Source organism: Gracilinanus agilis, chromosome 3, assembly GCF_016433145.1.
Source record: "Gracilinanus agilis isolate LMUSP501 chromosome 3, AgileGrace, whole genome shotgun sequence".
In the NCBI taxonomy this organism is placed as follows: domain Eukaryota; kingdom Metazoa; phylum Chordata; class Mammalia; order Didelphimorphia; family Didelphidae; genus Gracilinanus; species Gracilinanus agilis.
In genome coordinates, this window is record NC_058132.1 from 179,827,023 (window position 1) to 179,844,491 (window position 17,469).

At 35.4% G+C, this 17,469-nt stretch overlaps 1 protein-coding gene across 1 annotated transcript in view; it reads left to right on the top strand.

Annotated features, from left to right (window-relative positions):
- ARHGAP42 (Rho GTPase activating protein 42) overlaps window positions 1-17,469 on the top strand; it is a 408,927-nt gene that overhangs the window by 109,798 nt on the left and 281,660 nt on the right. The window contains exon 2 of the mRNA XM_044668392.1: window positions 397-492. Within this exon, the coding sequence (XP_044524327.1) occupies window positions 397-492 (96 nt within the window). The remainder of the gene's footprint in view (window positions 1-396; window positions 493-17,469) is intronic.

Genomic DNA, 17,469 nt, shown 5'->3' on the forward strand with positions numbered 1-17,469 from the left:
CCTTCCTTCCTTCCTTCCTTCCTTCCTTCCTTCCTTCCTTCCTTCCTTCCTTCCTTCCTTCCTTCCTTTCTTCCTTCTTTGCCCAGGGTAGCAGTCTGAGGCCAGATTTGAATCTAGGACTCCAGTCTCCAGGCCTGACTCTATCCATTGAGCCACCTAGCTGCCCTTAAAACTTATTTTCTTGGAAAAATATTTTTAATAAATAGGTATGAGGGTTCTGTGATACTTTCATGGTTTTGGCATATACTAACCTAATTTATCTGACATAACTCATAATTCAGAAAGGATTATTCAAACCATGAGTAAATGTCGAAATGATATAACATTGAGGAAAAAAACACTGAATAATTGTGGTTCATTTAGCTGACCAAATATTGGTTTATCTTTTAACCACAGATCTGTCCATGGCAGTACAGAAATTTTCACAATCTTTGCAAGATTTCCAATTTGAATGTATTGGAGATGCGGAAACTGATGATGAAATTAGTATTGGTAAGTGCCAATTCTCATTTATCACCATGAGTAATAATTTAAAAGTCTACTTCAAGATAATTTTTATTTCCTTGAAACAAATTAGTATTTTAAATAACCAAATAAATGCTTTTGATATTCTCTTTGAAAGTCAAAACAATTTGGAGGAAGAATCATTTTTGTGGGAGTCGTTTTCATAAACTGAACAAGGAGGCAAGGAATTTGATTTTTCATGCTTAGTGGCTTTCTATGACCATGGGCAAATAATAGAATGATTATTCTGTGACATAATTTTTCCTTCTGGAAAACATGGGTTAATGCTCTCTGTCTCTTCCCTTAAATGAATGAAATGTTCAGTAATGGTAATAAACATTTATTAGTTACCTAAAAGACATGTATCTATCAAGTACTACTGACCTCTGGAGAGTTAGGTTAAGTGTAATACTTCCTGATCATAGAATACTTTTAAGTCAGTGGCGAAGGAGACACATGAAATGATTATGATATTAGACAAGAAAAATGGAACTTTGTTATAACACTTTGCTATCTGATGGGATTTTTTTATAAGGTGCTTTTTAAAATCCTTTCTCTAAAGGGTAGGCATTGACATAACAAAAGGAAAGTTTCATGAGACATTCTTACTTAATTATGAGGAAACTCTATAATGTATACCATGAGAGCGACATAATTTAGCTTAGTTTCCAAATAAATAAAATGTTGAAAGATAACATGTGGGTTGAAATACTTATACAGAAAAATACCTACCAGTTTCTGAAATAGATTTACTTATTTTTACATTAAAAATGTTCAGAAAGTTAATTTCATTGTTTTTAAACTTATCTATTATTTTAGTTAAGGTGCATCAAAATTTAAAATTTAAAATTCCTTTAAAGAAGATGAGGAGAATGAGATAATAATTTTAAGTTTTATAAAGCTATTTGTTTACATTCGTACTTGATTCTAAAATAATTATAGGAACATCTATCTTCTGTATAACACAACTTTGCAAAGCATTTTGCTCACAGTTAACTTGTAGAGGCACTGCTGAATTTTACATTTGGAGTCACCGAAGCTGATAGTCAAAGTGGATTATCTAAAGCCATAGAAAGCAGGATATGAATGTGAGCTGAGGTTTCTCTAATTCAGGCTCCCCTGCTTTTTGTGGAGTCATACTACAACCTATAAACATGCAGAATAACATAAAATACTAAATAAGGATCATCATGGCAGAGCTATAACAAGCAATTTTTGCATCTAGGGTAAGCATTGTAACTTACACCTGTAGCAATATGCAGACTAGGTATCTTACCTAAGGTACGAGTGGATGGTAAGGGAAGACAGAAACTCCAAAATACTATGAAACTATTCCTCAGAAGGCTATTACTATACACACCCTAGGAAATGGGTCATTTGTTAGCCTGCTGTTTAAATAAATTCCAACCCAATGATAATCTCTGGGTAGGATATTCTCCTCCTGGGAATCCTCTTAGACTTGTCTCCTCTTGGACAGCAAATTACATTTTTACACTATTCCTGAAGTACCACTGATTTGATCCTGAAGGGATAAGCTCTCTGAGCCAATACCAGGCCTCCAGCTCTTTGAAATTTACCCCCTTACTACCTTAGAGTTCTGTCCTATCAGCTGATTTCTCTTAATTACTTCTCTTTTTGACTCTCTTCTAGAGAAAAAAAGGACATAGTTGAGCTGGTCTTCCATTGGGAGCCTGTTCTCACTTCCATTTTTTTAAATGGATTAAATCTAAACAGATAGAATCCAGTACTGATAAATGACTTAACTACAAGCCTAGAGAAATTCAGATAGTCTCATTACTAGACTGACCACAGGACAGTGAATCTATAAATTAAAATAACTTCCTTTTAAAAAGTTATTTTTATCTTTTTTTTTTACATTGCCAGAATTTGTTTCCTTCCCTAATCCCTCTCAATCATCCCTTCCAATACAACATATTTCTTTAAAAAATAAAAGAAGAGAAAAAGTCAGCCCAAGTGATTAATACTTCAAAAATACCTGAAAAAATATATACAGTGTTCCACATTTTGCAGATCTCTTAATTCTGCAAAGGGTTGAGTGGGAGTTATATCTTATCTCCTTGGACCCCTACTTGTTCTTTGTAATTTTGTAACATTCACTTATGATTTTTTGTGTTTGTGTTTGTGTTTTCCATTTACATTATTGCAGTGATTGTATATGTATATGTGTGTGTGTGTGTATATATATATATATATATATATATATATATATATTTATTTATTTATTTATTTATTTAACTCTACTTATTTCCTTATCGGATCATATAAATTTTTGAGTGCTTGTGTTCATCATATTCATTGTTTCTTACTGTACAGCTATATTCCATTACATTCATGTACCACAATTTGTTTAGTAATTCCTCAACTAAAAGGCATCTACTTTGTTTCCAGTTTTTTGCTACTACAAAAAGTGATGCTATGAATATTTTGGTGTTTGTAGGGATATGCCTCTTATTAATGACTTCTTGGGGAATATGTTGACTATTAGTAGAGTTTCTGAATCAGAGTGATTCAGTTACTTTATTTGAAAGTGATAGTCACTTTATTTGAATAATTCCTAAGTATTCTCTAAAATGATCTCACTTGTAATCTGACTATCCTGTAACAAGGACCAAGCCACAGTTCTGCCTTAGAGTTAGCACAACAACTCTTTATATTTCCTGAAAAGGGAAATTTTCTTGGCCCAATTTCTGTTTGGCATACCCTAGTTATGTCATGAAGCACAGGATAGTGGCAAGGAACACTGGACTTTTAATTAGAAAGGGTGAATTTTGGGTCTCAACTTTCAGTTTTATAAATTGTATAATTTGGGGCTAGTTATTTAGACTTAGAATCTCAGTTTCTTTATCTATGGAATGGGAATAATACTGCAATGCCTTACCACTTAAGTTTGTTATGATGGTAAAAGGAGATAATATCTGTAGAATGCTTTGAAAGGATAAAGTGCTATCTAAATGTGAAGCTGTTATTGTAATACTAGACATATGGCTACACATACACACACATATAAACATGAAACAACAATCACAGAGCAGAAGAATCTACATGGCCCCGAGCCTTAAATCTTTCTAGTCACCCACTTCCCTCTTTGAGCCTGTTCAGACACAGCCGTATAATTTTATCCATCTGCAAAAGGCTTGGTGTGGGACTCACTCCATTTTGATTATACTTAAATTTATTTGTTGTGATTTCTAAGTATTTTTTAACCAGGCCTGACCTTATAGTTTTGGGTGCCCTGGGCAAAGGGAACATTTGCACAATTAAAGGAACACTATGAAGATGAACTTTATTACCATTTTCAGCCCTTCCTCCCCAAACTAAAATGTAGATACTTGCCTAACTGCCTTATTTGCTAGGGCCTTGGGCTGGCCCTGATTCTTAGCCAAAGTTAAAAAAAAATTCTGAATAGATTTAAAATATCATCTTTTTAATAATTGGCATAAACTGTATCCAGTATAATTTTATCAAGACTGGACTTTAAAAATAACATAGTTTAAATAAAGCAACTTCGTGTTAATAATTTTTAATCCAGTGAAAAATTAAGTCATCTATTTATAGCTCTGGGTAAATAAAGAAATGTTTTGGTGTGGAAAAACTCATCTGAATGCTCCTGGACAGTATGAGCTATGTACTCAGAAGGTTAAACATTTACCAAGAGGGAGAGTCAATTTCCTTGTAAATATTTTTAGGTGAGGATCTTTCTGCTCTGGACACTTGAGAGATAAAAAATCCCAGAGGCCAACAAGAAATAACCTGCACTTAACAATTGGAATGGGAAACCAGCATGATTATCTAGATGAAGAAAACATTAACTCTTTTTTGCTAATTTCGGGTAAAGGCAGTTAGTTTTTCCCCTCTAAATGCTAAGAATAATTATGATATTAGCCGGCATTTTTAGAAGTCTTCTTACTCTGTTCAGGGCTCCTTTCATTGTATTCTGCCTCTTTGCAGTTCCATTCTCTATTTCACTTTGTGTGGGCATGATGACAGATGCAAAATATCAGTTTCTTTTCTGGTAGAGCAAGTCCCAGGAAAGTGAGCAAATAACTCTTATTAAAGTGCATTATTTTGTTTTGCATGTGAAATTTAACTTTTCTGTACTTTTTTTTAGTAGCTTGGATTACTGATCAACCACAACAAAAGGCAGTTTCTTCATATATATGTAATCAGAGTAGAGTCAGGACTTGATTCTTTTTAAAATTTAAATTAATTTTTAAAATTTAAAATGTATTTCTCTTTTTCTCTTTCCTCTGCCCCAGAAAAAAAAAAGGAAAGACAAAATTATCACATTGGTCAGTCATGTTCAAAAAATAGGTCTCGTTCTGTATACCCTGCCACTATATGATTTCATGAGTCAAAATTCTTGGTTTTTAAGTAAACCTTGCAGTTAACTTTTCCTAGCCAAAAATTTTATTTTTGTTTATTTGCATTTACCATCCCATCCTTTTTCTGGACCAACAGTTTTCAGATATTTATTCCATGACATCATGGAGGGCTACTGTTGCCTATTCTGTGTTCTACCTTTCAGTGCCTACCTCAGTTTCTGCTGGTCAATTTCCCTCTTTTTCTTCTAATGCCCTGAGTTGTTAAGAATCCTTCCTGGTCCTCTGTCCAATCAAGCAATCAACAAATATTTATTATGCCCTTATTATGCACATACTCCTTAAACCTCAGTTTGAAGTCAGGTTTACTTACTCAGATTTCTCAGTATACTATTGTTTTATCTTGTAATCTATACTGTTAAGTGTGTGTGTATATATATATATATACACACTGTTAAATCTGTTAAGATTTCTAAAAAGCCTTTGACCTTTAAATGTATGCTCTTTGTATTCCAAGCACCTAGCAAAATGCTTTGCACACAGTATGCATTTAATGCATATTGTTTAGAGTTGAATTGAAATCTATGACTTCATTGTCCCTCCCTGCCTCCACTGCTCCTCTCATTCTAGAGAAAATAATTTTGTGTACCACTTTTATTGAGGGAGAGGTTTAGGAGGACCAGGCAGGTGGGAAGTATGGTGCCTGAAGAATGGAAATGTCTGACTTGATAAATAGTCAAGAGTTATCATGGATGTGATTACATGGCTAGAGGTAAACGTGGTAACTGAGAGCCCAGGCCCTGTAGTGGTTTGGGAGCAAGAGAAATGAAGAACATGCTACAATTTGAAGAGACTAGGTAGCTTGGACCAATGAGAAAGGTACTAGATCTAGAATTTGAGTAAAGGTCAAGGCTTTGCTATAGAATAAACTACCTGTGTGGCAGTTGGTAAATCATAACTCACCTGGTTCTCAGTTTCATGTGAGGATGGTCCCTAGGAATTTATACACCATGATCCTCTTGCAACTACACCAATATGCAACATCTCAGTTTTTTCTTTTTATTTTTTTTAAAAATTCTTAACTTACTGGTCCTGGGCCATATTCAATACAGTCCAATTTTTAATTTATATTGTTGAATTTCATTTTTGAAGAGAACCAGCCTCCTCAAGAAATTCTCGCTTGGGTCTAATTACCTAGAAGGGAAGCCTAGAGCTGGGAGAATATGGGTGTAAGGTTTAAGGATTAAGGGAGGAATGACATAGATTGAAAAAACACAAGACACACAGAGATCATCAGCATCATGTCAGCCTGTCAGCTCCTCCTCAGAAGGTCAGAGAGAGTGAATGAACAAGTTGAACTGATTTTATTTAGGATCCTAGGATTGGGGGTTCTAGAGACCTCAATCAAACAAGTAAAACAACAGAAGTGTTACCGTAATATTGACAACCAATTACAAGATAAAGGAATAGAATAGCAACCCATAGTACAACCATGTACCCAGAAAAGAAGCTCATTTGAAAGTCTTTCCTGATTTTAATCAAATCTTCTTCCAGCACACTGGCACCAAGCTATCTAGATGCTAGGTCTTTGACATTACAAAAGAGCTATACAAATTGCACACTAGCCTTCTGGACTGCAGAATAATCATAGAGGCTTAACTTCTAAGTTCAACAAAATTTAGGTCCCATCCAATTTAAGGATTCAGAAATCAATCAAGTGAAATAATAAAAATATATCCATACATCTGGTCCATGAGCACTTTGATCATTAGAGTTAGCTTTTGAATACATCTTTAATACCTTTGTGTTTTCACATGCAATTGTTAAACTGGAAAAAAAACAGAACTATTAAATAGTCAGAAAAAACAAGTCTTTAAACAGGAAAGGGATTAGGTAGTATCCTTAGGCCTCCACACAGAGTTACCCACTCAAAACCCACAAAGAGCCTGAGGCTCTGGCTGTTCTGTCTACCATATCCCTGGGAGTGCCACCCTAGATGACAACTCCAAAGCACCATATAATTTGGAAAACTTATATACCTCTTAGGGGAACTTGGCTGGGCAGAATCAGTTTTTCTCACTTCCTAAAAGGACTGGTGTTCTGGAAGAGTCCTTCTAGAGAGGGAAGATAATCTATTCTAAATTCATCATTTTATAGATGTGGAGATTGAGGCCTAGAAAGAAATGAAATAAATAGCTCTTGCAAGCATTATGGTGTGAAATCCAATATTCTTTCCATGACCAGTACCCTACATATTTCCTTTTAATGCTCATTACTGCCAGATTTTCCACTATTAAAATATATTGTTTTCTGGGAGGAATAAATCAGTAAGACTGTTTGCCATTAGTATGTTACCTCTAATTATAGAAGTATTTATTCTCAGAATTAGAAGGGACTTCAGATTTAATTCATTCTATTTTTCCCTCCAATTTAAAATTTTTTTTCCAGATTATTTGTCAATATAAGTTTTAATAATTGTTTTCTGACATTTTGCAATCCACATTCTCTCTCTTCTTCTCACCCCTTCCTATTCCCCAAGATGACAGGTAATATATATGTAGGATATATTTGCATTATCATGCAATACATATTTCAATGACCATTATGTTGTGAAAGAAGACATATATCATTTATAACTAGAAAACATCCATGGAGGAAATAAAATGAGGACTAACATGCAGTGGTCATCCATTCTAATCCATGCTTCCTACCACATCTTAATAAATGGTCAGGCCCTACTTAAAACTTCTAATGACCAGAAACTCATTACTTCCCAATGACATCCAAAAGTAAGCCATTCTTTTTACTTGTGGACAGCTCTTACTTGTGAAGAAGTTTTTCCTTACTCTTGGCCAAAATCTGTCTTCTTTGTCACTGCCACCTATTCATTGCTTCAACTTCAAGAGCCCAGGAAAATATCTAAAGGAGAAATAGCAGAGAAGCAATTTTGGCTTGATGTTAGGAAAAACTTGTAAGGACTTATTATAGTTTTAGAACTGGAAGAGATCTCAGGGGTCATGGAATCCATATCCCTCATTTTATAGAAAAAGAAACTGAGTTACAGATTGTTGTACTGATTTGTCAGATGGCTACAGAGGTAATAAATAGCAAACTCTGGGTTGAACCCAGGTGTATGTTCCAGTGGACCACAGTACCATTGAAAGAAAAAGAAGATGGCAAAAGTGGATGGAAGTGTGTGTGTATGTGTGTGGGTCTATAGCTTGTTTTGCTATTGGGGAAGGGTTTATGTAGGAAGAAGTTGAAGTTAACTGGGTGATGTCATCATAACAGACGAGGTTCAAAATGAGTGTGTTGACAAGGAGGATGTGAATGGGGAATTTGGAGATGTGACAGTAGGGAAATTCTGTGGTTTTTTGTGATGGGACTGATATGGGCCCAGGCAGTAGGTCCTTTAAACCTAAGCAAAGTTAACTGGTTTGGGAAATAATCTGCAGATAAAGTGTAAAACTGCAGCATTTTCTTTTTTCTTTTTTTGTTGTTTGTTTGGTTGTTTGTCTGACTCCTTGTGATCCCATTTCATTTTTTTTTTTTTTGGCAAAGATATTAGAATGGTTTGCCATTTCCTCCTCCAGCTCATTTTACAGATGGGAAAACTGAGGCAAAGAGTGTTTAATGACTTGCCCAGAATCACATAGTAGGTCTTAGCAAATATTTGTTGAATGGATTTGTTAAAATGAGCTGGTGTTTATGTAGTGCCTTAAATAATTAATAAGTTATTATAAATAATTAATAAGTGTTTATTGATTGACTGAAAACCTTAAAGTGGCATTTAAATATTAGTCTTGTTATTAAATCTGCTGATGATGGCAAATGAACAACCTTTCCCAGGGATTGGTTTACTCATCGACATGATTTGATTTAACTATAGAACCCAAAGAATAATTTAATATATAAAGGGGAAAAGGACAACTGAGCTATACTTTCTAAAGGGGAACATTCCTATTTATTAATCTTTCACTACTGAACTAGACCTGTGCTTTCTGTAGTAGAGGGAATTCCCTTATCAACTGTTTTACAATTCATAGTCTCAAAATCATCTGGGTTATTGATAAGTCAAGCAACAAAAATCATGCAAGTTAGTATAGCAAGTAGTATGAGTTTAGAGGTAAGACTTCAATTCATAGAGTCCAGAATATGACATTTTATAACTCCCCATCTTTCTATGGACAGTACTTCACTTGTTATCTTAACACACTGACTGGCACACAGTAGAAGATGCTTAATAAATGTTTATTGATTATTTAGGAAACTACTGTATTAACATTTTTTAAACCCTTGCCTTTTGTCTTAGAATTGATAGCCAGATTTTAGTGCAGGTCCTCTTGATTCAAAACCTGGCACTCTATCCTTCCAGCCACCTAGCTGCTTCCTGCATTAGCATTTGAGAAATTCAAAATCTTCATTGTCAAGTAATCCTTATAAACTCTCAGCCGTGTTTTTTCCCTCTTGCTTCTGTGAATTAAATTTATTTTCTTATTGCAGTTTGCTTGAGTGCATTCTGCCCCTGTGAATCTATATTAAAAGGAATTTCTATTTTTGAACTTTTTATTCAGCCCTCTTCAGCTTGGGATAGAGTATATAAAATAATTATAATTTAGTATATAATAGAGTATTCAATAATGAAACAAGTGTTATCTGAGACTACACTGACTTAATGATATAATTAAACATGAATGTTTTGCAGTCTTCACTACTAACCACTAATTTGGCTCTCTTTTATGGTTTTTATTATATATGAAATGCCTTATAAGTATCAAATAATTCTTTTAACATCCCTTTGAATTGAGCCATGTCTGAATGTTGGCAAAGAACATTTAACATGCTTAGTTGGTCATAAAAACCCCTTTCCCAAAAGTTCCTAGTAATTCACAGGTGCTCTGTGAATTTATTAAATAGTATGTAGGAGGCAAGTGATATCCTCATTTTTATCTGCATTAAAGTATGAAACAGAGATAGACTTCACACTGGTAAACAGCTGACTGAAAAGGCTGAAAAGACTTGAATTCAAACTAATACATACTAACTGTGTAAGCCAGAGCAGATAACTAAACTTTTCAGTGTGTAAGATCAAGCTGCTCTTCTGAAGAAGGAATGATCTGAGTCTAGACTTTCCTCACTCAGGATTTTCTTGACCAGTGAAATCCAAGGTTCATTACAAAAAGAGAGGAAGAGAGGAAAAAAGGGAAGAAAAGAAAAGGAGAGGAAGGAAGGAAAAGAAAGGAAAGGGAAAGGAAAGAAAGAATGGAGACAGGAATGAAGGAGAGAAGGATAGATGGACAAATAGTGCATTTATTTATTGCCACATGATTGAGTGCCAAAATCAGAAATTAAAGCTAAATCTCTTGATTCGTCTTCAGTTTCTAAATATTTAATGTTTGGACTTTCAAATCCAAACTGTTTTGCATACTGACTCAGTGATGGGCAAACTACTGCCTGTGGTCCAGATGCAGCCCCTTGAAATGTTCTATCCAGCTGCCCAACATTATTCCTAATTTGACGAATACAATACAATGAAACTTGGAAAGAGTTGCCTTAGAAACAGACTGACAGATGAGCATTTCCTTTCCTTTGGCCCCCCTCTTTAAAAAGTTTGTCCATCACTGGACTAGATAAAGAACTGGGTGCTGGCTCTTGCCATGCCATTAACTAATATATGAGCTTCAATAAGTTAGTATTTTTAAGCCTACATGGACTCATGCATATGGGGCAGAGTAGACTGGTTAATACTAAAGTCCTTTCTGTCTCCAAACTTTCATGAAATATGGCAATGAAGGGACACACACTGGCATGGTTAGTGAATACAGGTAAGAACATCAGGCAGAGTATCGGACAAGCAAAGCTTGACTTATTTCAAGTAGATCCCTTATTAGGACAACCTAAGTTAGGGAAAAGGGGGAGACTTGCAATTGATGAAGGAGAAAGTTCTAGAGTTTTAGCCTGACAGTTTAAATCTGGTGCAGAAAAAAATTAAAATATTAAATTAAAAAGTTTAAAATTTGTACAAAAAAATTAAAGATACCTAGACTGGATGGGGGTGGGGGTAGTAAAGGAGAGCATTTATCATGGATAAATGTTTTATTTTGTTCTATACCATGCTGTTCTCTCATGTGCACATTTTAGCCCTGTAATTCTTTAAATTCTTTATAATTCTAGCTTAGTTAACCTCTCAGGATCTTAGTTTCCTCATCTGTCAGTAGCTATAAGCATACTAGATATGTCTATTACCCTTTCTAGCTTATAAATTTCCATGATACCTTTAGAATGAAGACATAGAGCTAAAGTGGTTAACATTTTTGAAAACCAAGGTTAAGTTGTTATATAATATTCTCAGTTAGTTTAAGTCATTGACTATCCCCCTTGCTTAGAATGCTCCTATTTAGCTCCTGGCTTTCCTTCAAGGCACAGTTAAAAATCTACCCTCTGGAAGAAGCCTTTCCCAGAATTCTTTATTCTTTGGCCCTTCCCTCCAAGCCTACCCCCATTTTATCCTGCATATGTCTTGTTAGTTGTTGGCTTGTTGCCTTGCCCATTAAATTATAAACTCCTTGAAAGCAGAGTCTATTTTCCCCGCCTTTTCTTTGTGTCCTCAGTGTTTTACAGTTTTTAGTACAAGGCTGACACTTAGTAAATACTATTTTACTTAATTTAGATTTGGAAATTGATAATGATTCTCTTGTTACCTCATGATTTCTCATGACTCATTTTATTAACATCTTTTCCACAAAAGTAGTACCAACACTATACAAATATACACAAAATAATGTCTGGGAAGACATTATTTTAATAACTTTTCAGAGATAAAATACATTTTGAAGTAGGCATGATTTGAGAATTATTTGACTTTTAGTTTCAAAGTAATAATGGGTAATTCAGAATTTAGGCATTTTGAAACTTAAAATTCCTAAAATTCTTAGGAATGGTAAGCCCAGGAAAGTAAAAATCTGGTTAAAGGGAATATTTATTCATAATTATATCTCCCTTCTCAAATAAACACATATAATACATGCACAAAGTTATTTTAAAATGCTTTTTGTAACAACTTTTCCAAAATTTGATGTGTGAAAAATCCTTATCTCTACAATTGTGAGAATAGCATGGTGTAAGGAATTAGAGAGCTGGCCTCTCTGCTGACATTCTTCTGACACATTGGCTGTGAAAACCAATGGAAGCTTCCAAACCACTCTACTAAGTCTTTTTGAGTCACAGAGAATGATTCATTTTGTTAGGGGTAGTTTGGCTGCTGGATCTGGTATTAGGAAGACTTGAGTTCAAATCTATTCTGAGACACATTATTTATATGGACCCATATGGCCCTGGGCAGGTCACTTAATCCTGTTTACCTCTTTCTTCATCTGTAAAATGAGCTAGAGAAGAAAATGGCAAGTCACTTCAGTATATTTTTGACAAGAAAACTCTAAAATGGCATCACAAAGAGTTGGACAGGAATGAACAACAACAATGAATATCAGTGAAATAATGCTTCTGGTGTCTTTTGTCTTCTCCCATCACTCTCTAAATCTTTTAGTCTCAAATTTATTCTTTTAAACATACTTAGAAACAGTGGTAAAGATGTGCTTTTCTCCATGGATTTTTGGTTTCTGCCTAATGATTTCAAACCTATCTTTAATGGAAAAATTTCTGACTCAAAAAGGAATCCACCCAATTGACCTTGGACCTAACCTAAACCTTGCAAAAGACATCAAAGATCTAAATAAATTAAAGGCAAAAATATTACCTCATTCATTAAATTAAAAGAAAGTCATTACATCCACTAATCCATCATGGTCATCCTATTCAGTTATACAAATTAGGAAGTTTGTTATTAAAGTGAAACTATTCCAAATGTCTTAATTATTTGTATAAATAACATTTGTTTTTGAACTCTGCAAAGGAAGTATATTTGGCCTTATAATTCTCAGTTGTATAACTGAATTGTTGTTTTCCATTTTATCTTAGTACACTCTTTTTATTTCAGCACCCACACAAAACCACCCACATTTAAGTAAGATAGGATAACAGCTGTGAAAGCTACAAATTTCAGGTGGCCTTAATCCTTCAAAGAGAATGTTCATTGGTGGAGAAGCTATGATGAGTCACTTGAAATATTTAAAAGCATTATCCAAGCTTGATTCTTATTGGAAATGCAGGGGCCCCTTTTTCTCATACTGGATACAAATGAAATATTTGAAAAATATTTAATGGGAGTATGATGCTTTTATTGCCTTGAAAATGTTACTTAAGATTAATTTCCACTCAGTTGCAAGATTTTAACATACTAGAACTATAAGCCAACCAAATTAGAGCCTTACGCTTGCAACACAAATATCAACTTTCTAAGTGCAAGAAAAAATGGAATTAGAGAGCAGTTCATGTGAAAATTGCTTTAGAATTTTAGTAGTTTGCAAGTCCTGAACTGTCACATGAATGTAAAAAAAAGTCTAATGCAAATATTTGTTGTTCAGTTATTTTTCAGTTATGTCTAACTCTTTGTTACTCCATTTAAGGTTTCCTTGGCCAAGATATTGGATTGGATTGCCATTTCCTTCTCTAGCTCATTTGACAGATGAGGAAACTTAAGGCAAACACAGTTGTAACTAGCCCTGGGTCACATAGCTAGTAAGTGTCAGTCTAGATTTGAACTCAGGAAGATGGACCTTCCTGATTTCAGGCCCAGCATTCTATCCATTTGCACCACCTAGCTGCTATGTGTATATGTATGCCTATATATATATATATACACCTATAAAATACATACACACATACTTGTATTTATATCTTTCTACACATATGTGCACACACACATAATAGGGACCCCTATCCATGGGGGATATATTCCAAACCTACTGTGGATACCCGAAACTGTGGATATATAAGCACTTCCTGACTATATATATATGTGTATATACATATATATATATATATTTGCTCACTCTCCTAGCTCTTGCCCCTTGGCTCAGGGTTCTGCAAGATCCCACTCCCTCAAAAAAACAACAAAGAAAACTAAAAAAGTGAAAGTGAAAAGGAAAAAAACAAAAGAGATTTGGGTAAGGGGTTATACCTCTGCACTGCTTTGGATAACTGAAACCCCTGAAAACTTTGAAACCTCAAACCTCAAATAACTGTCCTATTATATATGCAAATATAGGCTAGATTAAAAGTTCTAGTATCCAGGATCAGTAAAATGATTGTCTTCCCATACTTTGCCCTCTTTAGAACCTAATTGGAATTTTGGGTTCAGTGGGGGGTGCAATTTTTTAAAAATGTGAGATAAATATTAGTTACAAATCCTATGGAAAGAGCAGTGGAAAGAATGCTAGCCTTGGAATCAATATCTTGTTTTCAAGTTCTCTAATGATCATCCTAGCATTTATCTAGCACTTTAAGTTAAACAAAGCACTTTAAGAAAAATTATCTCACTTTTATCTTCAGAACAACCCTGGAAGTTAGGTGCTGTTCTTATTTCCCATTTTACTGATAAGAGAATGGTAGCAGAGGGAAAGTGTAACAAGACAGATCATATCAAAGGCGAAATTGAAACACAGTTTTCCCTGAATGCAGTCCAGAACTCTACCCACTGCTCTACTCATCTCCCTCTTACAGGATAAAGACAAGCAATTTATCAACAAGGTGATTGCTCCCTTCCAAATAATGAGAGGGACTTGCTCAAGAATTACTTAGGGTAGACAGACGTAAATGATCTGCATAGTTGGAGGGCACTTCCAAATTGATAAGTTAAAAAAGCCATTTGAGTATTTAGGGACCCTCTATTCAATGAAGATTGGAATATTTTCTCTATCCCACTCCTATAGTTAAATTTACCAGAATATTGGAGACTCATTTTTCCTTTTTTAAGAATTCCAGTAGTTTCCTGTCTCCTTCAGAATCAAATATAAAATTTTTGATTTGATGTTCCATTCCCTTCATAACTTGATCTTACCCTCCTCTCCTTTCTAGTCTTATAATACCTTACTCATCCCCACATGTTCTGTGGTCCAGTGACACTGGTCTCCTGGCTGTTCTCGAACAAGGTGCTATGTCTCCCAACCATGCCCAGAATTCCATCTCTCTTTATCTCTGCCTCCTATCTGGCTTCCTTTAAGTCTCAGCTAAAATTTCACCTTCTACAAGATGCCTTTCCAAGTTCCCCTTAATTCTAGTGCCTTCTTCCTATTGAATATCCCCAATTTATCCTTGTAATACAAGGTGGCTAATAGAAACTTTTTGCTTCTAATTTCTAATGGTCACAAAAAGTCAGTTAAATATCTTAGAATCTTCAGAAAGTCAGTTAGAACTTAAAGCTATAAATAGAGGTGAAGTTCCAACTGACAGGGCTTTTGCCTTCTGGCTTTCCCTGTGGCTGTAGGCTTTTGCTTTGGCTTAACCTGTTAGTTGCGGCCTTTCAGCTTGGCTTTGGCCTAATTGCTTAGACCTTGACCTGTGCTTATATTGTCTTGGGGAATTTTAAACCTATCTCATTTCTCTGGACCTCTCCCTGATCTCTCCATCTATATCCCTCCCCTTCCCCTGAATTTCCTGTGGGTCCTGGGTGGAAGGGGGGAGGGCTTGGTGATTGAACATTGTGGGTTTTTAGTTTCTATAGACAAGTAGAGTATCCTCAAATAAGTTACCCCTAGTTTTGGTGATTTAATAATACTTAAAAAGCAGTCAAATCTCCCGACTGGGAGAGCAAGCTCTCTCAGTCTAAACCTCTCTGTGACCCATCCCCCACCATCACCCTCTCCCTTGCCGCAGTTAGAAAATCCTGAACCTGTTTCCCTCTGACTAACCTGAGATTAATAAATCCCCTTATTACCTACTCAAAGCCTCTGGTGAATCATTGTATCAAAAATTGAGGCAAGGGCTAAAGTAGGAAGGAATCATTTTCTTTTATTTCTTGAGAGAACTGGGGGCCTCCATCTTGGCAGGAAGTATCTACTTCAAGACTTCCTCCAGCCATCAGTTTGACTGGCAGGGAGGGGCCCTCTTGACTCCTCCCTCAAGAGACTTTAGAAACTAAGAAGAGAAACCCTCCAGCCAAACCTAAACATTTCTTACTGGCCCTAGTTTCCTCCCTGTATTCTCTGTCTTAAGCCTCTGGGAATAAACCTGTTTGAGCTGCCCTCTCCTATATACCCCATTTCCTTTATCTCCTACATACCTTCCTGTACCTTCTTTCCTTCTCCAATTACCTTATAATCACCTAATATCCCCTTTATCCTTCCTCACACCCAAATTGCATTTGAGACCCACTCAGATTACCTACTCTTTATAACATCCTGCATATCATTTGCCTGTATATAGTTGTTTGCCTATTGTCTCCCCTAATAGACTTTGAGTTCCTTGAAAGCAGGAAATGTCTTTTTCTTTTTTAAAATCTCTATCACTTGGATCAGTGCCTGTTACATAGTGGCTACTTAGTAATTGCTTATTGAATGACTGGTTTATCTCATTTTCTCCACCCCATCCCCATGGGACATCACAGGATTAAGTAGGTATAGGTCATTTTTGTAGAGCTGGTCTCTTCATATTTTAACTCTCCAGAGGAAAAGACTAAGGAACATTGTGGGTAGGGCTATTCTTAACCCTCCACAAAGGATTTAAGCACCTAGATTGCTGAACCTAGCTAGACCTCCTCAGGGTGCTATTCTTCCATCACCCCCAACTCTTTTTTATGGGGGGGCAGCTTTGGGTGAGTTTTTGAGTATACTCTTTAACATATACTTTTGTTAAACTTAAAATCTTATAAATAGTTCATAAACATCTTCCAAAATTTCCCTGCATTCTTTATATTTGTCATTTTTTAGAGTGTAGTAACATTCCATTACATTCACATACCACAATTTGTTTAACCATATTCCTATTGATGGGCATCCATTTTTGCTACTCGTACTGCTTTACACTCCTATAACATCATAAGCAAGACACTTGATTAGGGAAGGCAGTGTTTTTAAAGGGCTTTGTCATGTATCCATTCAGGTTAGAAATGGGAATGTGGTGAATGGTAGAGCAGGTTGATCCTGAGTGTTAAATGGAGCAGATAGAAGAGAAAGAGATTCCAGGGATTTCATCCTTGCTCTTGAGGCCACAAGACTCCTAATAAGATTAAACCCAGTGGTTTACAATTCTAGGAAAAAAAATTAAGATCTTGAAAAGGTAGAAAACTTTCTAGGCAATATGAGTAAAGCACAGTAGCTGGCACATAGGAAACAAGTCAAATAAGTGAATCAGGGGAAAAGGAAAGAATGATAGCCGAGTGCCTTCCAAAAGCCAGTCTGTGGCTATAAGTTTCCTTACCTTCAGAAAAGAACTATGCTCTATAAATCCATCTGTCTTTGTGACTTATAATGTCTTAATTTGCTATTTTTTCTCTTCCCTCTCCCATTCAAAAATGCAGCTGAAAAAAACAAGTCAACTTATGGCCCTTGTCTGAACTTGTTTGGTCACTTATGCCTCATTCTACCCCTGAAGCCCACTATATCTGCACTAAAGGCAGCAAGCTCATCTCACTGTAAATTTTTTCTTTTTCTTTGTTTCTTTGTTTCTTTGTTTCTTTGCTTCTTTGCTTCTTTCTTTGTTTCTTTGTTTCTTTGTTTCTTTGTTTCTT